We start from the raw sequence: 26,415 nt of genomic DNA on the forward strand, positions 1-26,415 counted from the left end.
AGAGGGCTCTTATGGCCAATTCCCTTGTCCCCTAAATTGGCCGCTATGACCATGCTCTTGTCCCCTGAGAGGGTTGTTATTGCAGCGACCGGGCCACAGGGGCAACACGTGAGCTACGGTGGGATGATGGGGGTAGTAGTAGTTTTACTCACGGTTAGCAGAGCTCCCTGGGCCGGCGTGCAGTGAAGGGAAGGATAGCACCAGTTCCTTCGAGGCACACTCTGTTGTCCAGGGATTCCTGTTGGGTGAGGTCCCCTTGGTGGAATAGGTTTTTCCACAATGTCCATAGAGGAATGTGGTAATAGACAACCACGTGTATAGAAGCCGGCTGTGTCCAGGCGCTTTTAGGCTTCTCCCGGTCACTGGTTCTTGTGGAGCCCATAAGCTAATGCTGCTTCTATCTCCACTAGACTTTCTCTATACCCATACATTGACTCTCTGGTCTGTGCTAGGTAACTGACCATGCCCTTGTCCCCTACGAGGGCTGCTATGGCCATTCCCTTGTCCCCATGAGGCTTCATATGGCCATTCCCTTGTCCCCATGAGGCTTTGTATGGCCATTTATCGTCCCGTGACCCGTCAACAATGGACTTTATTATGCAGAGGTGCGCCTTGAAGCTCCTGGGCCCCACTTGCTAAATCGATCAATGTTATGTGTAGTATTGGTCTCTTTATATGTGGCTGTCTCTTTGGGAACCCCCAGGCTCCAAGGTCAGGGTGCCACCGTAGCCTCCCCCACCTCTATACCTAGGCCCCAAGAAGCATGCACCATGTATGACACTTACTCTTGACATCTTCTAGAGTCACAAATTCATGTTGTCGCTTCTTCTGTCTGGGAGATTTCGTGATTCTGTCGGTGCTTCTTTCAGGGGATTTAGATCCATGTCCCCAGCGAAAGTAGGTGTCCGATCGTCTGCAAAAGTACGAGAACGGCATTGTACAACTAATGCAAAAAGATGGCAGTCCTGTATGGGCGCTAAGACTTATGCAAACACAGAATATTGGATTCAATTTAGTTTGCATCAATGCTGGGTAACATCTTCTCAGCGGCGTCCACATTCAGATAGGACAAATGTGATTATGAAGAAGGAGCGGACCTTAAAGGGGTCATATACATCATATAGTACATGACCATTTATTTCTAACAAAGCTAGAACCAGCCCTGCGTCATGTACTATACGATGTCTGATTTTCATTTTTTACATTAGTCATGGTATAACCCCTTTAAGACCTCTCAGGACCCAGGGTCGAGGTGCTAAAAGGTGACCATACACATTAGACAGAAGTAGGTTGATGAATGATCGTCTACTGAAGGATTGTTACGATGTCACCAGGGGTGCACCGAGCCTTTCTGCTGTCTGAGGCGAAAACTGTAACGGCGCCCCCCCTCCCAATGCCAATTTCTTAACCTAACCCCTTTGCCACAATGAAAGCACGCATTGCCCATGGCCCTTGCACTTCCCCTTTCTTGCCCCTACCGGGTGCTGCCTGAGGCGACCGCCTCACCTGGCCTCATTGGTGGTGCGCCCCTGAATGTCACAGCCGTACACACTGTAGTCCATATTGGCCATCACCTGTCACTCAAACTAGTCACATGCAATGACATTGGATGAAGGACGAACAATATTTCTGGGAAGATTCGAAGGCTAGTGGCTACTGGATAAAAATTGTAACCACGGCCACCATCATTGTAGATGATGATAATGTGTCATCAGTCTGCTTAAAGAGCTTGTCCACCATTTTTTTTTTAATTCCCCCTCACCTAGCAGGACCTGTAAAGAGAACTATACTTAACCAGCAGTGATGTGATGCTTGGTGGACATACTATTGCTGAGGCCAGCCACTGGCTTCAGCGGCACATGTGACCCTAGGAAGGAAATGTACATGCTGGGGCCGGAAGTGCAGTGAAGATAGCCCAGGACACACAGAGCCAGAACCAGGGGCGTAACTACTGTGGAAGCAGGGGAAGGTGGCTGCTATGGGGCCAGAACTCAGGAAGGGGCCCAGGAGGGGGGCAAATGGATTTATTTTAAGGACCCAGGGAGCGGTAAGTATGCTGCTCCTGGTCTTAGCACTGGTATTACTCACCGCTCCCTGGTCTTTTTCTCTGGGTTCCGCACTAAGTCCTACCAGCGCAGAGCTTCACAACGTGACGTACTGTGCGTAGGAGCGCACTATGACCTGGTGAGAGGTGAGTATTTTTTGGGGTCCAGATTGAGATCTGCATAAAAGGGAATGCGGGAGGCACGTTCAAAAGTTTGCTGTGGGACCCCGTCAGTTGTAGTTACGCCAGAACCAAGTGGCCGGAAGCAGGTATGTATACAGGTCCCACTAGGTGGGGGGGGGATTTAAAAAGTATATATATACTTTATCCGGCGAATATTAATTTAGGTTGAAATCATCCATTTCCATAAATTTTAGGTCTCATGCACACCAACGTATTTTCTTTCCGTGTCTGTTTTTTTTTTGTGGACCATATGCGGAACCATTCATTTCAATGGGTCCGCAAAAAAAAACAAAGTTACTCCGTGTGCATTCCGTTTGTCCATATTTCCGTTCCACAAAAAATAGAACATGTCCTATTATTGTCCGCATTACAGACAAGGAGAGGACTGTTCTATTAGGGGCCAGCTGTTCGGTTCTGCAAAATAGGGAATGCACACGGATGTCATCTGTACTTTTTGTGGACCTGTTTTTTGCGGACCACAAATACATACGGTCGTGTGCATGAGCCCTTAGACTAATGTTTTTTTTTGGTATTTAGTTATTGATGACCTATCCTTATGGGTCATATTGGGGGGGAGTCTAACACCCTGCACCCCCAGTTGTTTTGGGCAGCCACAGGAGTCAGAAACTATACAGTAGATGGAAGGCGCTATCTACCATGTAGTTTCCGGCGCCAGTGTCCTGCGGCTCAGCTACTATTCACTTGAATGGGACTGCAGTACCCTGGCACGGCCACTACACAGCGGATGGAGCCTTCTGCTTCCGGTTCTGACCACAGAACTGTCGGCTACCCAAAATATTTGATTGGTGAGGGTGCAGGGTGTCAGACCCCCACCAATCTTAACGTCCCTTTGCATATCTCCTAATGGGTGACATGGACATCACGGGTGATGGTGGGTGGCAGAGTCCATGGCAGGGTACAGCATGTTTCTACCATCCAGCTATTATTGAACAGGGTAAGATTCCTCCCTGAGGCTAACTCGGAATATCACTCAGCATAAAGCAATCTGCCTATTGTACAATCCTATTAGATGATGGTCTAAAAATGGACGTATTGTGGTCTGACAGGAGCGACTAAGCTGCTGGAAATCTAGCGCTGATCCACCAGTGCCAAGATATTATCATATTGGAAATTCTCCAAGGTTCCAGTCATTGCAACAGAATAGATGTGGATAATAGAAGACAGATCGGGACATGTGTTCCAGCAGATCATTTGCTATGCAAAAAGCAAACCAGAAGCGTTGCGTGCAGAAATAAAGCAGCCATTGTTCAGCTCCGACCACAGAAATATGCTCTTCTGGAGAAACCGAGAGAACTGCCGATCCCTAATGCTGGGGCCGCAATGATGGCGAGGCAATCGTACATATATCGAGTGTTGCTTCATGCAAAATGGTGTGCAAACCTGGTTCCCAATGTGTTGCTATTTCACATATGGCTCAGTATGTGGGCAGCATGGTGGCTCAGTGGTTAGCACCGGTCCCTTGCAGCATTGGGGGCCTGGGATAAATCCAACCAAAGATAATGGGAGCAAATTTACTAAGAGCGCTACTCAGGTTTTTGGCGTAAAAAAAAAAAAAAAAAGTTGCAAAACCACATTTTTGTGCCATGCTCGCCACTTGGGAGTGACAGGGGCATGGTGGTGGCTGGGACATCGGGCCCAACACATATACCTCGTAAAAGCGGAGTAAAAAGACGACTCCAGTCAGGGGCTGGAGTACTTTTTACTCCAAGCGCACGTATTACCGGCAGTGCGCCTCCCTAGTTTAGGACGACAATTTGTCACGGATGTAGTAGGGGAGAACACCAAAAGACAACAAGACGGAAGGGAAAAGACACTAGGCCTCACCGCTAGGGAAGGAAAAGGGTCACCACCTATGAAACCCTGCTCCTGGCCCTAACTCCTATGCGTATGGGCACCTCTCGATGGTAGAGATGCCCATACACAGGAACCTAGAAAACCCTGGTGGCCCTCAGATGCCCTAGACTTAATGACAGGGCAGAGACCACTCGTTCCTTCCCTGGTGAAGGAACCAGCGTCTCACTGAGGCCTAGTAAACAACAGAGGGGGGGAGGAATACAAAACACAACAAGCGGAACACTTAACTTCTAAGGATGATGGATGATCAGGACTTCAACTAGAACCACACTCCAGCTCTCCAAACACCAAATGAAGCTATCCAGAGCAAGGAGTGATGGGTGAAGTCAGACTAAATAGGGGGAGGTAAAGGTCACATGATCCACACCTGAACAGGAGGTGGGGACATACAAGCAACACAGACAAAGTGAAACCAAAAGAGGCTGTCAGATCACTAATGAGCAGATAATCTTTCAGACCTTCTGAGACATGTCACCGGTGTGACACAATTCAGCCATGTCATAAATTAGGCGCTTTCACCGCCAGTGCAGGGGGGAAACGCCAGTCTTTGTAAATGACCCCCAATATCTGTATTGGGTTTGTGTGGATTTCTTCCAGGTGTTCTGGTTTACTCCTGTAACCCACAGCTAGGTAAATCTAGATTGTAAGCCCCTATGGTTTCAGGACCCACTATAAGTAATGACAGTCTGTGCAGTCCTACAGATCCCTGCAATAGGGTACAATCCAGAGGCTGCTGAACACATAATGGGACATTCAGGGGGCATCACCAGCCATATTTCTAAGGGTGGTCCTGCACTCATGTCACTGAAAATAGTGACCCAACCATAGCAAGTGTTTGAGGCTACGTCCACACCATCACTGTGCCTAGACCCCAGCCATGTGAAATTGTATGCAAAATATCAAGTGCGGCATATTTTCTTTTTGCATTGCAAAGTGCAGTCGTCCAATAAAGGACACCGGTATCCTCTAAACGTTCACCAAAACCCCTAGCAGCAGCTGACCCTATGTCCCATCAGTATCTCAGCCGCAGGAGAGTGGGTTTTCCATGGAAAGCAGCTTTGAAAACAAGGCTAAATGGGGTTGTCTAAAATTTGGACAATCTCCAAAGGCGATGAACTTAAAATAAATAAATAAAAACTTTTTTTTATTTCGTTTTTTTACCTTGTAAATTCCAGTGTTTTCGTGTCCTCTTTCCAGTACCATTTTCCTGGAGGAACTTTTGTTATCTGTAGGGGCTAACCAAAGGTAGAAGATCAGTGGAAAGTTCTGTGTTGAATTTTGTTGTATTTTAAGGTTCAATTGTTAGAAAAAGTTGGAATAGTTTGTCAAATTAAAGATGTGCGCCCCATCAACAGAAGCCCAGACCGGCCAGACCCAGTGTCACAGAGAACTTATCAGTCGAGGCTTGTGACTACCACAATTTTAAACATCAGTCATAGAGCAATTTTTTTATGGTACTGTTATCTTGCTTTATGTATGGAGCTGTTATGTGGACTTACCTGAGCACTATATGGTGGTATTTACTGTATATTGTGTTGCTACTTAGCACTGTACAGTATAGAATCTTTACGGTAAGAGCAGTGAGACTATGGAACTCTCTGCCTGAGGAGGTGGTGAGTACAATAAAGGAATTCAAGAGGGGCCTGGATGTATTTCTGGAGTGTAATAATATTACAGGATATAGCTACTAGAGAGGGGTCGGTGATCCAGGGAGTTATTCTGATTGGAGTCGGGAAGGAATTTTTTATTCCCCTAAAGTGGGGAAATTTGGCTTCTACCTCACAGTTTGTTTTTTGCCTTCCTCTGGATCAACTTGCAGGATAACAGGCCGAACTGGATGGACAAATGTCTTTTTTCGGCCTTATGTACTATGTTACTATGTTACCAGTGCATGGTGGTGATGATAGATAGGGTGTTATTTGGCCAAGGCATGGCACAGTTATGTTGGCACCATACTGTATTGAACGTAATATTATTAGGCATTGTATGGTACGGTTATATGTATACACTATGGGGGTCATTTATTAATGTTTTTACACCACTTTTTGGCGTATTTATGTGGCAGATTTGGTTGCAAAGGTGTTTTGCGGCAAAATCTGCGACTTTTGCCTGCTCATGGCACTTTTGCAAAGTGGCAGAAAATGGGGGATAACGTGGGCGTTTTTACACCACTGTTTGGCGTATTTATGTTGCAGATGCAACGGGCGCCTCACCCTAGGGCCCTCTATAATGCGACCCAGGTGTAGGAATGCCGAGTGGTGTAGTGCGGCCTAAAATGTCTCTTTATATGTGTCACGGTGCTCCTACCCGGATACAGCTGGACCCCAGGCTTTGGCTCTGAAGCAATAAATGGGGAGAATAATTGAGGGAAAAAAAAATAACTGGAGTCCAGACCTTGAGATGAAGTTCAATGGCAGCTTTACTTGAATAAACGTTTCTCCAAACAGTTTCAGGCTTTGTCTTGGTTCCAGCAGGCTTTAGCATGAAATTGGCAGGCATACTCAACTCTGCTATATCTCTGTTTCTCTCTAGCTCTGCTGTACTGACAGGCTGGCTGTATAACTCAGCTTCTTCCGTATGCTGCATTTCACTTTGTAGTCTGACTCTAGGTTATGCCAGGGAACTTTCCTTCTGGCTCCTGAGGCTTTAAGTTTTGGCCTCCATGGCCAGCAGAGCTTAAGGTGCTCTGGCTGGCATGGGCACATCTAGGAGAGACGTGCCCCTGCACACCCTTCCCTTAGCAGGGGGTAAGCTAGACTGACTAGAACTTCTGCCCCACCCTTCCTGCAGGAAGTAGGACTCGCCCACCTCTCTCCAGAGGGGGGGTTAGAATGGAATGGAAGGTTCCATTGTATCTAAATATAGCTCTGCCGTGTTTGCTGCCACCTGCTGGTGAACCAGGCACATTACATGAACAGTTACATAACATTAGAAATGCACAGTGTACAGGACCCGGAATAAATGCATAATATGACATGAGGTTAAACCAATAAAGACAGTAGCAACTCTGGGGTGTTACACAGATTTTGTCGCAAAGGTGTTTTGCGGCAAAATCGGCAACTTTTGCCTGCTTGTGCCACTTTTGCAAAATGGGGCGTGACGTGGCCGGGGAAGAGGGTGGGCCACCAAGTCTGTCTTATTTATCATTTTCCACGCCAGTCTTTGGTGTGGAAAATTACCTTAAACTACACCAGAAAGGGATCTGGCGTAGATTAAAGCATGTCGCATGGCCGACGGTAGCAAGCACTAAAGTTATGTAGATGCTGCTCCCCAGCGCAGAGGGATTAAGACCGGCGTCTAAATCGCCGGTCTTAATAAATGTCCCCCTATGCGCGTCCACCACATGAAGCGGTCTCCACCAACATCCTTCAATGTAAGGCCAGCCCTGAGACCAGGCCACAGAACAAGGCTGAATTGTCTAGTGTCTGTCCAGCTTTACGGCATATTCACATGGGGTGTATGTGCTGCGCATTTCCCCTGCGGATACCAGCAGAGTGGAGGAAGAATCCGCATGGTAACTGACATGTGGTGGGCATTTTAAATCCACATAATGTGAAATCTGCAATAAAATCCACATTGTAGTAAAATCTGCAGGGTAAAATTTGTTCATGTGGACATACCCTTTTAGGGGTCTATCACACGTCAGTGAATCACGGATGTGTGCTGCCTGTGGCCTCTACGGACCACTTACATACCCATTAACTTTAATGTACGTATTCACACATCAGTGGTTTTCCACGGACCATGGATCTCTGGTGGCACCACGGAAGCATGCCTTATTTTTGTTTTGATTACAGATCCCTCCCACACATTATTGTTTATGGGTCTGTGAAAACCACAGACACTGCACGGATGCCATCTGTGTTTGGTCCATGGTTTTCACAGACCGTGGGTAGGAGATGGTCTGGAAACCAAATTTCAGTCTAGCAGTGTCTGAAACACAGACTGAAAATCACAAAACCACAGATGAATCATGGGCAGTGTCATGGATGAAACATGGACTGTGCCGTTCCAGACATGAGTGTGTTGTAAGTGTATTTTACATACTTAAGTACCTATTGGTTTATAAATAGGCTTAAACAGGCTAAGTGATAAAAATATTTACAAAATGTGATTAAATATAGGGTAAACAGTGAGGCCTTAGGCTGGAGCTACACCGTGCAAGAGCAAATCACAGAAAAATCTCAGGAGATTCGCAAGCCAATGGAGCAAAGTCGCTTGCTACTTGTGACACAAAGTCCATCAGACTTCGAAGAAAAAAATGGGGGTTAGCCAGCAAAACAAAATCCATCAGGTCAGATCTTTTGTGACACATCCCAGCCTTAGGGCTCGTTCACACGACCGTGTAAAGCCCGTGCTGTGGACCGCAAATTGCAGTCCGCAATGCACGGGCACCGAACATGGCCCAGCCGCATGGGGATTGTGGACCCATTCACTTGAATGGGTCCGCGATCCCTCCGTTCCGCAAAAAGATAGAGCATGTTCTATCTTTTTGCGGTGCGGAGGCACGGAACGGAACCCCAGGAAGCACTCTGTAGTGCTTCCGTAGTGTTCCGTTCTGTGCTTCCGTTCCACATCTCCGGATTTGAAGTGAATGGGTCCGCATTCGTGATGCGGAATGCACACGGTATCCGCAAATGCGGTCCGCAATATGGCAAAGGGCAGCACACGTTCGTGTGAACGAGCCCTTAATGACACCCTAAATAAGTCCTCATTGTGCCCTCAGGAAGTGAAGGTGTTAACCACCGCTCCCTACTGATGCTAATCAAGGCTAGGTTCACATCTGCGTCTGTTCGGAGCCTCCATCACAGATACTATCCTTTTTGCTAGGAAAAATGGAGCAGCGTGTGGTGCTATTATTTTCCCAGTACAATGACATACACCATGAGAGAACCTGATGGATCCCATTAGAAGTCAGAGGGTTCCGTCAGGCGCCACTCGTGTCCGTCATGTTAAAGTCTTCCTAGGTGATATTCAACCAGTTGCCAGCTGTAAACTAGCTGTCATTAATTTATGTAAACTAGCTGTCAATAACAATACACCGTACTTAACTGCATATATACCGTAATAACAGGACATTTAATGAGACATTTAGGGCCAAAGTGTAACTAAACTACACCGTAAAAAGTAAAGTATGGGTGCACACGGCTATATATAGCTGTGGTGGTATGTAGCTGCAGGATGGGAGTACTTACCTGCTCCATGGATGGTCACCAGAGCAGATTGCAATCAGTTTAGTGTTTACGTGAACTAGTGTGTTGCTAGGTAACCATTCCATTGTCTCAGAGTGGGCAGGAGGACAGCTGGGGGCGGCTACAGCTGAGCTGTGTGACAGGGGGGGGGGGGATACAGGATTAGATCCAGATACTGCTGGAGGACACAAACAGGAAACTATAGAAAATACAAGGGAGGAAAAAGTCTCAGTCGTATAAAAGTTTAAAGGGAACCTGTCACAGTGAACATGGTGTTATAGAGCAGGAAGAGCTGAGCAGATTGATATGTAGTGTGCTCAGAAAGTTGCAGCCTTGAGTCCCCCCCCCCCCCCCTTCCTCCTCATAATTCTGCACTCAGTCCTCATAATGAGAACATTTTTGCTAATTTATTGCAAAGGAAAAAAATAATAATTTTGCACTGACATCAGCAGGGGTGGACTGGGAACTAAAAGTCGCCCTGGAAAAAATGGTAAAAGTGACCCCACGTTGCAGGTGGGTCCAAATTGACAGAAGGCAGGGCAAAATAATTAGGCAGGGACGACAGAAGTTGGCATGGCCAGCAATACCACAGTGCAGCACAATATACTGCCACCTACACCACAGTATTCAACTGTATCGCTGTCCTATGGACATCAATATAGTTGAATTCAGGAGGACACCGGCAGCTGCTGGCCAGGTGCGTAAGAGAGAATCAGATCATTATGTACCCGGCTGGTGGCCGTGAGGAGCGCTTGAGTGGTCCTTCTAGGCATCAACCCACCAGGAAATTACCCTGTAGAGTCTATGGCCAATCCGCCCCTGGACATAAGTATTCAGACCCTTTACTAAGGACTTCGTTGAAGCATCTTTGGCAGAGATTACAGCCTCCAGTCTTCTTGGCTATGATTCCAAAAGTTTTCACACCTGGATTTGGGAATTTTCTGTCATTCTTCTCTGCCGATCTTCTCAAGCTGGTCAGGTTGGATGGGGACGTCGATGGACAGCCATTTTCAGGTCTCTCCAGAGATGTTCGATTGGGTTCAAGTCAAAGCTCTGGCTGGGCCATCGAAGGACATTCACAGAGTTGTCCTTAGGCTACTCAGGTGATGACTTGGCTGTGTGCTCAAGGTCATTTATTAGTTGCCCATAGCAACCATTCAGATTCCACCTTTCATTTTCCAAAGGAGCTGTCAAAAATGAAAGGTACAATCTGATTGGTTGCCCTAGGCAACTAAGCCAGTTCTACTTTACAACAGTTTGATAAATTACCCCAATTGTCTTCTTGGAAGGTGAACCTTTGGCCCATTCTGAGGTCCAGAGCACCCTGGATCAGGTTTTCATTAAGAATATCTCTCTACTTTGCTCCATTCAGCTTTCCCCCAATTCTGACCAGTCTCCCTGTCCCAACTGCTGAAAAACACCCCTGCAGCATCATGCTGCCACCACCATGCATCACTGTAGGGATGGTATTGGGCAGGTGATGAGCAGTTGTCTCCAGCCATGATGCTTAGAATTGAGGCCAAAAAGTTAAATCTTGGTTTTATCAGAGAATCTTGTTTCTCACAGTCTGAGAGTCCTTTAGGTGCTTTATTTTAAACTTTAATTTGTTGTTTACTGAGGAGAAGCTTCTTTCTGGTCGCTCTGCAAGCACGACCACCACTGATGGATTGCAGGGTGGTCTGTAACCATGGAAACGAGCAGTGTATAATGTAATAGAAAAATGAATCCAGCCAGCAAAGGAGGCAATATGGACAATCACAATACAATAGTAAGTGGCTTGTATTAACTTTCTCTACAAGATAAATGCCACTTACTGAAGTGAGACAAACGCTTTAAGTTCCTGCTCATTCTGGGCATTGAAGTCCAGGAGGCGGTCCTACCAGTGATTGACAGCCTTCCCTCTATGCCTGTGTATACAGAGAGAGCTGCAGTCCTATCAGTGATTGACAGCCTTCCCTCTATGCCTGTGTATACAGAGAGAGCTGCAGTCCTATCAGTGATCGGCAGTCTTCCCTCTATGCCTGTGTATACAGAGAGAGCCGCAGTCCTATCAGTGATCGGCAGTCTTCCCTCTATGCCTGTGTATACAGAGAGAGCTGCAGTCCTATCAGTGATCGGCAGTCTTCCCTCTATGCCTGTGTATACAGAGAGAGCTGCAGTCCTATCAGTGATCGGCAGTCTTCCCTCTATGCCTGTGTATACAGAGATAGCTGCAGTCCTATCAGTGATCGGCAGTCTTCCCTCTATGCCTGTGTATACAGAGAGAGCTGCAGTCCTATCAGTGATCGGCAGTCTTCCCTCTATGCCTGTGTATACAGAGAGAGCTGCAGTCCTATCAGTGATCGGCAGTCTTCTCTCTATGCCTGTGTATACAGAGAGAGCTGCAGTCCTATCAGTGATCGGCAGTCTTCCCTCTATGCCTGTGTATACAGAGAGAGCTGCAGTCCTATCAGTGATCGGCAGTCTTCCCTCTATGCCTGTGTATACAGAGATAGCTGCAGTCCTATCAGTGATCGGCAGCCTTCCCTCTATGCCTGTGTATACAGAGAGAGCTGCAGTCCTATCAGTGATCGGCAGCCTTCCCTCTATGCCTGTGTATACAGAGATAGCTGCAGTCCTATCAGTGATCGGCAGTCTTCCCTCTATGCCTGTGTATACAGAGATAGCTGCAGTCCTATCAGTGATCGGCAGTCTTCCCTCTATGCCTGTGTATACAGAGAGAGCTGCAGTCCTATCAGTGATCGGCAGTCTTCCCTCTATGACTGTGTATACAGAGAGAGCTGCAGTCCTATCAGTGATCGGCAGTCTTCCCTCTATGACTGTGTATACAGAGATAGCTGCAGTCCTATCAGTGATCGGCAGCCTTCCCTCTATGCCTGTGTATACAGAGAGAGCTGCAGTCCTATCAGTGATCGGCAGTCTTCCCTCTATGCCTGTGTATACAGAGATAGCTGCAGTCCTATCAGTGATCGGCAGTCTTCCCTCTATGCCTGTGTATACAGAGATAGCTGCAGTCCTATCAGTGATCGGCAGTCTTCCCTCTATGCCTGTGTATACAGAGAGAGCTGCAGTCCTATCAGTGATCGGCAGTCTTCCCTCTATGCCTGTGTATACAGAGATAGCTGCAGTCCTATCAGTGATCGGCAGTCTTCCCTCTATGCCTGTGTATACAGAGAGAGCTGTCAATCACTGATAGGACCGCCTCCTGGACTTCAAAGCCCAGAATGAGCAGCAATTTATATGAATGATGTACAGGTTATACTGAATCTTTTCCCATAAACTTATACATCAGTCTGCTCAGCTCCTCCTGCTCTATAATATGCTGCCTGCAGATTACTTAGCATTTTCATGGTGTCAGGTTCCCTTTAAGCCATAAATCCACCAGGACCTTTTATCTCGGGTTCAGGTTACCATTCATTAGTGGTCACCACTCCCTGTAGTTTACTTAGTAAATACGACTAATGCCAGCGAGGAATTCCAATTACATGGATATGATTATGGGAACCAGAGCGCTGCCAAACGCACAATATTAGCCTTTATCGCCTATGTATGACAGAGAATGGCGGTGCCGCCCTAGGGCTTGTATTATTTCTTCTTTGGGGCGCTTACAAATTTGGAAATCCAACTCCATAATTGAGAAAACGCTCAAGGAGTTGCACCAAGATCAAGACATATATCACCTATCCACAAGGTAGGCGATAAATGTATGATTGCTGGGACCTTCATGATCACTAGGACGGAGCCCTCCGCTGATGCTTCTTCCATTGGTTGAGCATGTTCGGTGCTGCTCCATTCCCTATGAGTCTAAAAGAGATAACAGAGTACTTCTCAACAAGGGGTTCAGGTCCTAGCTTCTAGTGATCGTGGGGTCCCAGCGATTACACACATATCACTCCTATGGATAGGTGATAAATGTCCACTGTGGGATAAGGCCTATACAGGGTCCTCCAGAACTCTAAAGAGGACCTTTCACCGATCCTGACATTGTGAACTAAGTATCATGACATATAGAGCGGCGCCCAGGGATCTCACTGCACTTACTATTATCCCTGGGCGCCGCTCCGTTCTCCCGTTATGTCCTCCGGTATGTTCATGGACTTGTTTATAGTAGGCGGAGTCTGCCCTAGTTCTGCTGGGCGTCTCCTTCTCCTAGGCTGTAGCGCTGGCCAATCGCAGCGCAGAGCTCACAGCCTGGGAGGTCCTCTTTAAAGTGCATCTGTCAGCAGATTTGTACCTATGACACTGGTTGACCTGTTGTCACGGCCTTTGGTTTGCGCTGTGACACTGTTGCCACACTTGCGGTTGCCCGTGGCAACGTGTGGCTGTGAGAGCATGCGGTGGCAGTGTCTCGGCCTTCTGGGTGATTGCAGGGACATGGTTGCCACGCATGCTGTTGCCGGTGATAACGTGTTTATTATGCTTGTGTGTGCACTTCCCCTTTAAGTGGCTTCCTTCCCTTGTCTGGTGTTGGAAGGGTTAACTCCCTTCCTAGTGTTTTGTGAACACTGGGTTTATGTGTTTGTGGGTGTGGCTGCTTGGGCTATTTAGTCTCTGCTGGAAGCCTGTAGCTTATGTGTTCCTCCAGGCTTGGTGTGTGCTGGTGGTTCACTACTCCTGGCTTTACCATCTTTCCAGTGAGGGTCACCCTTGTGGTCATAGATGTTCAATGTCATCCCGGTGTCTCCTTCCCTTCCTGTCCCTATTTGTATGGAGTGGGTTATGTTCAGGGTGTCGGTATGTTTAGTTTGGTGTTTCATGTCTGGTGGTGTTTGGTGTCCAGCATGTTTACTAGACATTCCCCTGTCTCATATTTATTGCAGCTATGGCTGTCCTGTGTGGTTGTGGTGTGTGCTGTGTCCTCTAATGTTGGTGTGGACACCAGAACTTGTGCACGGGTTCCAGTCAGTCTGTCTTTGGCAGGTAAGTGTGTTATGGGTTTCGCTTACCTGCCATCTCCATATGCTGTATGTGTTCCCCTCTCCTTGCAGCCTGGCCTCAGATAGAGACTCCTGTTCCTCTATGACTGGATGAACAGGTCGTCTCTCCCCCTGCTCCTAAGTGAGGGATTTCCAGGGCGACTCAGGATATTGGGTATCCAGGGTATGAGCCGTCCCACCACCGGGATCCGCTCATACGGTGAGGAGTCAGGGAGAGGATTAGGGATGTTGTAGGAGGTGACCTGCTCCCTTATTACTCCTTTTTGGCCAGGGTGATCCCCTTTACCCTTTGACACCGCATGGTGGGGGGTTTCCCCCACTCCCCGCCATGACACCTGTTACATGTGCCTTGGCAGCTGAAGACATCTGTGTTGGTCCCATGTTCATATGTGTCCGCATTGCTGAGTAAAATTATGTTTTAATATATGCAAATGAGCCTCTAGGAGCAATGGGGGCGTTACCATTACACCTAGAGGCTCTGCTCTCTCTGCACTTTGATTGACAGGGCCAGGTGTGATCACATTTACACTGCCTGGTCCGGTCAATCAAAATGGAGAGTAGAGGTAGAAGAACACCAGACCATAGGAGTCAAGCGTGTGGACAACAAGGGGCACACTTTCACAACCGGTTGTTCAATAAATTTCAATTTATTTAATGACGACGCATTTCGGGGAACCGCTGACCCCTTTATCAAGTCTCTATAAACCGTGCAACTGCCAGAGAGGTCATCCAGCACCATCTATTAAGAAGTGACGTGTGAGCAGTCTTGGGTGTTCCCAGGCATGTTTCTTCCACTTCTTGTAGAGCTGCTGAAGAGTCTGGGTCTGCATCAGCTGCAGCACTGTGGCAGAGCAGGGGTTAATCGGCCATCTTAGATGTGGACATCGGCTCTGAAGGAATACATCCACCCAGCGGAGGGGAGGGAACCAAACAGCCCGCCTCCACAGAGAAATCATTCCACGAAATGGAGAGGGCAGGGAAGTTACAGAGAGAGCAGAGCCTCTAGGTGTAATGGTAACGCCCCCGTTGCTCCTAAAGGCTCATTTGCATAGATTAAAATATAATTTTTCTCAGCAAAGTATTACATGGCGGCCATTTAGATCAGTGTCCATCAATTTAATACAAGGACTGTTAAAAGTTTAGGAGAACACCATCGTTCCTACAAAGGAGGATCACTTTAAGGCCTCATGCACACGACAGTATTTTTTCACGGTCCGCAACGGGGTTCCGTTTCCGATTTTTTTTTACTGTGTGTCTTCCTTGATTTTTGGAGGATCACCAGACATGAAAAGTGAAAAAAAAATCTAAGTCAAGTTTGCCTTGAAAATGATAGGAAAAAAAACGGACACAGATGACAATCTTGTGTGTCTCCGTGTTTTTTCACGGACCCATTGACTTGAATGGGTCCGCGAACCGTTGTCTGTCAAAAAAATAGGACAGGTCTTATTTTTTTGACGGACTGGAAACACGGACGACAAACGGTCCATTTTCCGAGTTTTCAACAGAGCCATTGAAAGTCAATGGGTCGGCAGAAAATCACGGAAAACGGACGCACACAACGGTCGTGTGCATGAGGCCTAAAGAGCATCACTTTAAAGAGAACCCGGGCCCTCTCCTCACACGTCTGTTTTAGTAAGTTATGTAATAACAATTCTAGAGCATCTATACTTATTACTGCTAGAAGTTATGACTGAATTACTAGCAGTCTGCAATAAATGTCCAGCTGGGTGTTACCAGTCGGGGACTTGTCCCTGCACAGTCTGACACTATCCAATCAGTGCTGCCATTGTGCAGGGACACACCCCTAACTGATAACACCCATCTGGAGGATCACTGCAAACAATTCATTCTAGCAGGAATAATAGAGGAATGGCACATCACACAGACATAGGAATAGATGCTTCAGAATTGTTATTACATGGGGGATGCAAGTAGTTACTAAACCAGACCTGTCAGGAGAGGCGACAGGTTCATTTTAGGGAGCCATAGACTGGACGATCAGCGTCCCCGTATTTATTACTATACTGGGACGCTGATCAGTCTAGGCAGACGATAGACCGATATTTAGAACAATGTGATTGTTCAAGATCTGTTCTTTCTACAAAGGCACATATTCTTGAAATCTGATTCCACGCTACAGTCATAAAGGTGCCCGTCCACATCCGAGCCGCCCGCAGAGGGATCGGCCATGATCGGATCTCTATGGGCACCTGTCAGTAGATGTCAGTCGCATAGCGCACATTTTAAAGAAAAACTCATTCCTGGAACTGCTGAGAAAATATTTTATTAACCATAAAAGGATAAAATTGAACATATGAAGAAGGCAATACATGTCCTGCTTACAGACCCTCCAGCAACCGCTGTGCCCCCAGGGACTGAAGAAGATTAAAGGTAAGGCCGTCACTGAGCAGGTCAGACAAGAAGTCACCCATGGTTCAGAGGTGATATAATATATAATACTCATCATCTTTGGATCACGGTGGTTGTAGTACCTAAACATAAGGTCAGAAGGCAGCGACCTAATCTATAGGTATATATGAATTCCAAAAACGGAGCAAAGGAGGATGGATACAGAGGACTATATAACTAATGGTTATACGGGAAACAATATGGAGGATAATTAAAGGAAAACTCTGTATTGTACTTTATACAGTCTGAACTGAAATGCTGCATAACTCACTATACTGTATACATGTGAAAAATCTAAGAATTTCTACCCATCCTGCATGTCAAGTATGTCAAGAACGTCACCTTTAAAGGGCATCTGTCAGCAGTTCTGTCCCTATGACACTGGCTGACATGTTACATGTGCGCTTGGCAGCTGAAGACACCTGTGTTGGTCCCATGTTCCTATGTGCCCACATTGCTGAGAAAGATTGAGTTTTATTATATGCAAATGAACCTCTAGGAGCAACGAGGGCGTTACCATTACACCTAGAGGCTCTGCTCTCTCTGCAACTGCTACGCCCTTTGCACTTGGATTGACAGGACCAGGCAGTGTAAACATATTCATGCCTGGCCAGTCAAAGTGCAGAGGGCACAGCAGTTGCAGAGAGAGCAGAGCCTCTAGGTGTAATGGTAACGCCCTCGTTGCTCCTAGAGGCTCATTTGCATATATTAAACTTCATATTTCTCAGCAATGCGGGCACATATGAACATGGGTCCAACACAGATGCCTTCAGCTGCCAAGCGCACATGTAACAGGTCAGCCAGTGTCATAGGGACAGATCTGCTGACAGATGCCCTTTACCATTGGACACCTAAGGAGTTAATATGTACCCCCAGTAGTGCTGCTTGGAGAAACATGGCTGATCTGAAGGCCTATGTGGCTGGACAACCTCGAAAGCATCATTTGCAAAAAAAAAAAAAATTATTATATATATATATATATATATATATATATATATATATATATAAAAAACTTTCTGCCCTTCTGGTGTCACTTTGGAAGCACATCTTAAAGTTGTTGGATATTGAAGGGCTTTCCATTGCTCCACAGAAATGTTGGTGGCTGGAATACCCCTTTAAGGCCTACCCATGTCAGCTAAAGATGGGGTATGGTTAGGTTGTCTCATCCGGGTAGATAGATCTAAGGATGCAAGTATTGATTCCTATGCATGCAGGTCAACCTAGATCCAACCCTCCACGATGCTTAAAGGGAACCTGTCACCAGTTTTATGGTGTCCTAACTAAGGGCAACATAAATAAGTGACTGATTCTCCTAGCAAAATGCTGGGTCACTTTCTTTAATTGACCCAGTCAATCTGCCAACATCTTGTATTGAAAAGCTCCAGCTGATAATGATGAAACCTGAATATTCATGAGCTCCTGACTCTCCCCGCCCACCTGCTGCTGATTGACAGTTATTTTCCATATGAATCAGCAGCAGTTGGGCAGGGGAGTGGCTATAGCTCTGAATTAAATATACGCTGGACTCACTGGCAGGTATACATGTGCCAGCCAGTTACCTTCTGACACATTAAAATCTAGCATGCCAATTCATCTCTGCCAGGCTCTTGCCCTACACATTACATTGTCAGACTCCCCGGAATCTGCTCTTGGGAATGACGTAGGTAACCTTAGGCTTGGACCTACTGCGCTTTAGGAGAATTAAGCTGGCCATACGTTTTAGATAGCTGTCATTAGGTGGAAAGCCATCTCTCCTGACCTCACCATACACATGCATGCTCTGCCATGTGTTCTGAATGCGGAGAGGGGACCAAGCCACTGACACCTCTTGCAGAGAATTATCTACCCAAGAATGATTGGGCAAGCAGATGTCCAACAGGAGATCCTTTTGTCCCCTGAACTCTGCAACTGGGGGAAAGTCAAGAGGGGCCTTAGACCACCATAAGGGTCTACTGCGACTTATAGAGGTCCTGTTCCTTCTCCTGACATATCTGTTTGCAAAACTACTTGTACCCCAAATGTAAGAACAATCCTAGAACATCTATTCTTATGAATCTATGTTGTGTCATCCCTCTATTATTCCTGCTAGAAGTTATGAATTACTAGCAGTTTGAAATGAAGGTCTAGATGGGTGTTACCATTTGGGGGGGGGGGGGGGGGGGGGGGATGTCCCTGCACAGTCTGACATGATTGCATTCCCTGGTAACACCCAACTGGACCTTCATTGCAAACCGCTAGCAATTCATACATAACTTCTAGCAGGAATAATAAAGGAATGGTACAACATAGGAGTCATAAGAATAGAGGCTCCAGAATTGGTATTACACCGGGAATGCAGACAGGAGAGGTGACCGCTCACATTGCGTGGAGTCTCGGGCCCATACGACCGTAATGTGGACACCTAGATTCAGCTACATTGTGGCTGTTGAATGTGGCCTCAAAGTGAATTTCTGAGTTCACAATATTAACCGTTTATCCTCACAATAGGCTGGATCAGCAGCTACAGGCCGTGCACCTGGTGGCCGTACAGGGTACTGCAGCTTTCAGGTATCCTGCACCCTGCAAATGACAAGGAGTGCTTGCAAGAATGCTGCAGCCCTTTTAACCAGATGATCGTCGAGGGTGCCGACAGTCAGGCCCCCACTGATCCGACACCTTTCCTGAGGATAGGCCATCAATATCTGCAACTCTGAACATACACAGAACTTTCCTAAACCTTTTAACAATAGCCTGTAACATGTTTAACTGTATAACAACCAGAGTCTCCCGTATACACTGCTCTGATCATCACTGTAACAATCTCCTGTATGTACACGTGATGACGGCTTTTGCAGCCACACTACAATGGGTTAATGAAGCACACATCCAAATTTTGAGGGTCTTTGATTAAAAAAACAAAACAAAAAAAAACACTCGCACTACCCTGAGCGTTAAAGCTACGCGCTGACTTTGGCAACTGCAATGAAAAAGAATGAAAGGAAATCTCCACCTTGGTGGAAAGTTTCTTAGAGGTCCTCTCTCTGCTGCTGTATCCATCAACGGGAAATGCCAGAGATCAAAGCGCGCTGGTCCTACAGTAATTGTGATGCCTAGGGCATTGCTGGCACTGGTAGTTTAATGGCGCTCTGGAAACTTCCAGAAAGGTGGAGATTTCCTTGAAGTGCTTTAAGTTCCTGCAATTAAGTGCTGAAAAATAAAAATAAAATCTAGGAACCCGACGCCTTTAGGGGGGGGTGGGGGGGGGGAACAATCTAAAAAAGAGAACAATACCCCCTAATGGTAAATCTAATCTACTTCTTCTATAGTAGGGCCCCCCGCTGACCCCCCTGCGGCAGCACCGCCAGGGTTGCCAGCTCCACCCTGGTACACTTTGCTCATGATCGGGTTCCACAGCTTCTCCAGCTCTTTTTGCTTGTGCTCGAATTCGTCTTTTTCGGCCATCTGGTTCTTCTCCAGCCACTCGATGACCTCTCTGCATTTGGACAGTATCTTCTCCCTGTCTTGGTCACTCACTTTGCCCTTCAGCTTCTCGTCTTCGGCCGTCTGTTTGATCTGGTAGACATAGGACTCCAGCCCGTTCTTGGCCGATACACGTTCTCGGTTGGTTTCGTCTTCCTCCTTGTACTTCTCGGCATCGTTCACCATCCGGTCAATGTCTTCTTTGCTCAGCCGGCCCTTGTCGTTGGTGATGGTGATCTTGCTCTCTTTGCCGGTGCTCTTGTCGGCGGCCGTTACATTCAGGATGCCGTTGGCGTCGATGTCGAAGGTCACCTGGAGCGAAGGCGAACAGGAGCAGGCAGTGAATAAATGTCATATGTTATGGGATGTTCAGGATCTTCTCTTACAGACACAATAAGATTGAAGAAACCCTCGCGAAAGACATTTTGGTGCCTTAAAGGGGCTGTGCCTCAAAATCAATTTATCCCGCTCCACAGGATAGGTCATAAGCATCTGATGCATGGCCGTCTGCAGGGACCCCCGAGATTAAGAGAACAGAAGTCCTGTGCGACCATATGAAGCTGGTCAAGGTGCTGCTCCACTTGGCTATCTCCACCTATCCATTCAGACCGCTGTTCTCATGATTAGCGGGGTCCCTAGCGACCGGACAACCAACAATCAGATGCTTATCCTCGTGTAGGGAGTGGCAGGTCAAGCATGCACCCTGCAGCTCCATTCATTCTGTATGGGACTGCCGGACATAAAGTACAGTGCTCGGCTATTTCCAGCAGTGCCATAGAGAATGAATGGAGCTGCAGTACCTCTCACAGCCACTACACTTTGAACGGCGCTGTGCTCACAGATTCATTCAAAGCGTTAGTTCTGTTGCCGGAGGCTGCAGGGACAGCTGATCGGTGGAGGTCCCGGGTATGGGACCCCCGCCAACCTGACACTGATGTCCTATCAATATGTGGAGCCTGGAAAACCACTTTAGCCTTAAAGGGATTGTCTAGTTTCAGCACGAAATTGCACAATGCCGGCAAAAGGCTAACAATCTAAAATCCTGCAATACTTACCCAGTAGATCCAGCCCCGCCGCTCTTGTTCTCCCCGATTTGTTTACTCAGCTGCACCAGGTGACCGCTGCAACCAATCAGTGGCCTCAGAGGTGATGACACGTTGTCACTGCTGCAGCTGGATAACCAAAAGTACGGTGGGGAGAACTTTTTATTTTAAGCCCTTTGCCAGGGTGCAAAAAAAACGGACAACCCCTTTAAAGGGGTGTTCCGGATATTGATAGCCTATCCTCAGGACAGGTCATGAATATCACTCCGCACCCCCACCGATCAGCTGTTCTGCAGTAGCCAATGCAGAATGTACACGGCTCCATCCGCCATGTAGCGGCTATTTCTGGTTTCTGCAGTACGGCTCCCACTGAAGTGAATGGGGGCAGTGCTGCAGTTACCACCTCTGTCCACTACACAGTGGGTGGAGCTGTGCAGTTTAGCCGGCAACTTCTGGTGCTACAGCTCAGTGACGGGGTGCAGAGTGTTGGACCCCTGCCAGTCAGATATCGATGACCTATCCTGAGGATAGGCCATCAATATTATAAAATCCAGGACAACCCCTTTAAGGACCAGTACAATCTCCCCACCCCCACCCCAGTAGCTGTATGAATATGAAACCCTGTATTTTGCGGGATAGCTTTGGGGTTACATATAATAACTTACTATTTTAGATATTTATTTATTTTGGGTGGGGGGTGGGGGTTAGGAAGTGATGAGGAGAGGAGAAAAAGGCATAAATTATATATATTTTTTAAATTTGTCAGCAGGGACAGATGAGAAAAATAATCAATTCCACTGCTGTGTTCCGGCATGTATCAATCACATGATGACCATATTCTGCAGGCATACTGGAGTTTATCCTTTTTAATGTTTTTTATACTTTGCACAATAAAAACTATTTTTGAAAAAATCATGCATTTTTTACATGGGGACCCGGGAGGGTGTTTTTTTTTTGGGGGGGGGGGGGGGGGAGAGACAACTTGTAGTTTTCATTGATGCCATTTTTTGAGGGAGGCAAGATTATGCATCTTTTTGGTTCTGTCGGTAATTTTAATTTTTTATTATAGAAATGCTGCAGAGCTGTGATCTCTGTGCCCTTGGGCATGTGTCCAGGGTGCCAACAACACACTCAGCCTTGCCCAGGGTATTCAGACATAAGACAAGTGCAGAAAATGAATGGTTTGTGCTGGGTGACGCCTAGTTACCACCGGGTACACATGATACTGGGCCCTGGATCCACCTGTCACAGGTCCAGACTCTGACCGATAGAAGCCTATGGGGATGTATATTCTAAAGGAATCTTCCCATCTCAAACATTTGTGGCAGATCCACAGGAGGCAGTCAGAGGTGGTGGGGACTATAGGGCGGCACAGTCCGCTCCGGCAAGACAGGGTCAGAGGGACTCATTCCAGACTAGCCTTTCTGCTGCCCGAGGCAAAAACTGAAATGTGCCCCTCCCTCCCCAGTGCCAATTTATTAACCTAACCCCTTCCCTTTAACCCATGGCCCTTCAGCAGCCTCCCCCCCCCCGGTGCTGCCTGGTGCGATTGCCTCACCCGGCCTCATTGGTGGTGCACAGCTGATTCCAGAGGTAAGTGCCGGACCGTCCTGTGTCGATGCTAAGACCCCTTTAAATGCAGTGTGATTACAGCACCAACCACCAGCCCGGTGGGGTCTGGCACAGGGGCTGCAGCTTTACAGGGTGTTCCTATCTTCACATTAATGGGATATCAATAGGACCCGCTCCTGTGTTCAGAACTGGGGCCCCGAAGTGAATGGAGAGTCCACTGCACAGGCAGGGCCCCCCTCCATTCAGTGCTATGGGACTTCCGAACATAAGTCGGCACTTTGCTGTTTTTGGAATTCCTATAGCAGTGAATAGAGAGGACACAGTGTGCGGTACGCTCTCCCTTCACTTCAGGGCCCCGTTCTGGAGATAGGAGCGGACCCCTGAGGTGGGTCCTGCACCTATCTGACATTTAAGGTATATCCTATCTACATGCCACTTGGTGCCCACTACTACTGATGCCAGGCTGTAAAACTGCTTGGGTTGGTGCCCACTATGATTCCTAGGCTGCACAGGTTGGTGCTCACTAATACCGACCCTGATCACTCCATGCAGCTCACCTCCATCTGCAGAAGGGGTGGGGGGGTGGGGGCTTGCCATTGAACTTGCCCAGTCTGAATAGCTGCTGAGGTTGGTGCTCACTAATACCGATGCCCACCCTGATCACTCCATGCAGCTCACCTCCATTTGCAGAAGGGGTGGGGGGGTGGGTGCCATTGAACTTGCCCAGTCTGAATAGCTGCCCACTACCTCTGATGCCCAGGCTGTAAATCCCTCCCTCCCCCATAGCAGCTAATACCGATGCCCACTCCCATGCAGCTCACCTCGATCTGCGGCACCCCTCTAGGGGCAGGGGGGATGCCCATCAGGTCGAACTTGCCCAGCAGGTTGTTGTCCTTGGTCATGGACCTCTCGCCCTCGTAGACCTGCACCAGCACGCTGGGCTGGTTGTCGGAGTAGGTGGTGAAGGTCTGCGTCTGCTTGGTGGGGATGGTGGTGTTCCTCTTGATGAGGGCGGTCATCACCCCTCCGGCCGTCTCGATGCCCAGGGAGAGCGGGGTGACGTCGAGCAGCAGCAGGTCCTGCACGTTCTCCGACTTGTCCCCGGTCAGGATGGCGGCCTGCACCGCCGCCCCGTACGCCACCGCCTCGTCCGGGTTGATGCTCTTGTTGAGCTCCTTGCCGTGGAAGAGGTCCTGCAGCATCTTCTGGATCTTGGGGATGCGCGTGGAGCCGCCGACCAGCACGATCTCGCGGATCTGCGCCTTGTCCAGCTTGGCGTCGCGCAGCGCCTTCTCCACCGGCTCCAGGGTGCCGCGGAACAGGTCGGCGTTCAGCTCCTCGAAGCGGGCGCGGGTGATGGAGGTGTAGAAGTCGACGCCCTCGTACAGCGAGTCGATCTCCAGGCTGGCCTGGGTGCTGGACGACAGGGTGCGCTTGGCCCGCTCGCACGCCGTCCTCAGCCGCCGCAGCGCCCGCTTGTTGCCGCTGATGTCGCGCTTGTTCTTGCGCTTGAACTCCTCCACGAAGTGCGTGACCATGCGGTTGTCGAAGTCCTCGCCGCCCAGGTGCGTGTCGCCGGCCGTGGACTTCACCTCGAAGATGCCGTCGTCGATGGTCAGCACCGACACGTCGAAGGTGCCGCCGCCCAGGTCGAAGATCAGCACGTTGCGCTCGCCGCCGCCCTTCTTGTCCAGCCCGTAGGCGATGGCGGCCGCCGTGGGCTCGTTGATGATGCGCAGCACGTTGATGCCCGCGATGGTGCCCGCGTCCTTGGTCGCCTGCCGCTGCGAGTCGTTGAAGTAAGCGGGCACCGTGATGACGGCGTTGGGCACCTTCTTCCCCAGGTAAGCCTCGGCGATCTCCTTCATCTTGGTCAGCACCATGGACGAGATCTCCTCCGGGAAGAAGCTCTTCCTCGCCCCCTTGTACTCCACCTCGACTTTAGGTTTGGTCCCGTCGTCGATCACGGTGAAGGGCCAGTGCTTCATGTCGGCTTGCACGGTGGCGTCGTCGAAATGTCGGCCGATCAATCGCTTGGCGTCGAAAATGGTGTTGGTCGGGTTCATGGCGACTTGGTTCTTGGCAGCGTCCCCTATCAGCCTCTCGGTGTCGGTGAAGGCGACGTAGCTCGGGGTGGTGCGGTTGCCCTGGTCGTTGGCGATGATCTCCACCTTGCCATGCTGGAAGACCCCTACGCAGGAGTACGTGGTGCCCAAGTCGATACCCACGGCCGGAGCGTTGGCGGACATTCTGGCTAGAACTTTTCCAGGACTTGTATCTCTCAAACGAGTCGTAGAGCAAGTGCGTAGCTTGTGCGGCTGCCCCAGTTGTTATACGCTCCCGCCCTCTGCGTCCATTCGCCGGTTGGCAAACAGGTTGACCAATCAAAACGCGGTACCGTCCTAGCTCGCTGTCTGATTGGACCATCTCGCTGTTTGCCCACTAGCCAATCGCGCTCCTCCTCGGGCAGACAGAGGAGGGATGCTGGCGAGCTGTCAAGGACCATTTCTATGGCGACGGCGTGTTTTTGACACGTTTTGCCGAGGGAGGCGGGGAAAAACAGCTGCTTGTACCAATGAGCGAACGGCAGGTGCGGTCACGTGACCCAGCGCGCGTGTATATTTTGATGTGGAGGCGTGGCCCCTCTACCTGTCGCGTTGTGTTTGTCTCCGAGCATCTGGGCAGCGCGTCTCCTTATTTGGTTCCTGGGGATAATTCCTGCGTTTCAATAAACTATGGGAGGAATCCATGAATCTGAGCGGCTGCGTCAGAGGGGGGATCACGCTGTGCTGGTTCCATATGGGGGGGATCAGACTGTGCTGGTTCTAGTACCAGTTGGGGACTGAGGTCCTCTTTAACCATTTCACAACCCCTGTACGCCTGAAGAGAATATGGGGCAGGGGCATGAGCTGATACTGGTCCATACGCAGAGGGTGCTGGTTCTGTAACACCGCAGACACCTGGCTGCCATGACCAGAATTAGTGATGAGCGAATCGTGGACTTCGATCTGAATTTCAGGATAAATTTGATTCGCCGAAAACCCTAATTTCCTCGTGCTTTATGGTAGCGAATCGATTTAACTTGAAATAGAGGGCGGCGGTGTGCCGGCGAAACACGTATATTAGACACTAAAATAAATTCAGGGTATCTGCCTATCAACTACTGAGATTTTGATATAGTCTCCCAGTCGGTCACAGTTTGTAGAAGTATACTATTTAATGAGAATTAAAATAAAAGTAAAGTTTTAAACCAACAGCCCGTGTAAAAAGATGCTCTGTGGTCAAATGATATGAATGACTGATAATGTAAACGTTATACACGAGCTGTAAGGTCTAAAAGCAGTTTAGCAGCAAACTTTGTGAAAACTAATATGTCACGACCTTGGTTGTGGTCGTGACTCCTTGGTTCGCATGTTGTCAGCGGTTTGTTTTATGTTCACAACCACAGGTGTGGGCTCTGTATCTTGCCTCACGTGTGGTTGCCGTTTGCAACATAAGGTTGTTGGCAGTGGAGCGGCCTGAGCGGTTGCTAGGCGCTCGCTGTCACGGCATGCGGTTGCCTCGGGCAACGTGTGGTTTTAGTGTTCACTTTCTATGTTTGGTATGAGGGAGTTTGTGGTGTTCACACTTCCCCTTTAAGTGACACTTGCCTTGTTTGGTGATGGAAGGGTTAACCCCTTTCCTAGAGTGGGTGTGACCGC

General features: G+C 48.4%; 2 protein-coding genes across 2 annotated transcripts in view; both read right to left on the reverse strand.

Moving 5' to 3' along the window:
* Positions 1-9,336, reverse strand: part of PPP1R36 (protein phosphatase 1 regulatory subunit 36) — a 33,271-nt gene extending 23,935 nt beyond the window's left edge. The window contains exons 1-3 of the mRNA XM_040412743.1: positions 9,298-9,336; positions 5,264-5,337; positions 786-913 (exon numbers count right to left, since the gene is read on the reverse strand). Coding sequence (XP_040268677.1) covers positions 786-913; positions 5,264-5,337; positions 9,298-9,306 — 211 coding nt within the window. The 5' untranslated portion in view covers positions 9,307-9,336. The remainder of the gene's footprint in view (positions 1-785; positions 914-5,263; positions 5,338-9,297) is intronic.
* Positions 9,337-18,473: 9,137 nt separating this feature from the next.
* HSPA2 (heat shock protein family A (Hsp70) member 2) lies at positions 18,474-25,018 on the reverse strand. The gene is made up of 2 exons (XM_040412744.1): positions 23,536-25,018; positions 18,474-20,411 (listed from the first exon to the last, which is right to left on the reverse strand). The coding sequence occupies exons 1-2, from the start codon at positions 24,961-24,963 to the stop codon at positions 19,926-19,928; spliced, it is 1,914 nt and encodes a 637-aa protein (XP_040268678.1). The 5' UTR covers positions 24,964-25,018; the 3' UTR covers positions 18,474-19,925.
* Between the last annotated feature and the right edge of the window lie 1,397 nt (positions 25,019-26,415).

The sequence above is a fragment of the Bufo bufo genome, chromosome 11 (genome assembly GCF_905171765.1).
Source record: "Bufo bufo chromosome 11, aBufBuf1.1, whole genome shotgun sequence".
Lineage (NCBI taxonomy): Eukaryota > Metazoa > Chordata > Amphibia > Anura > Bufonidae > Bufo > Bufo bufo.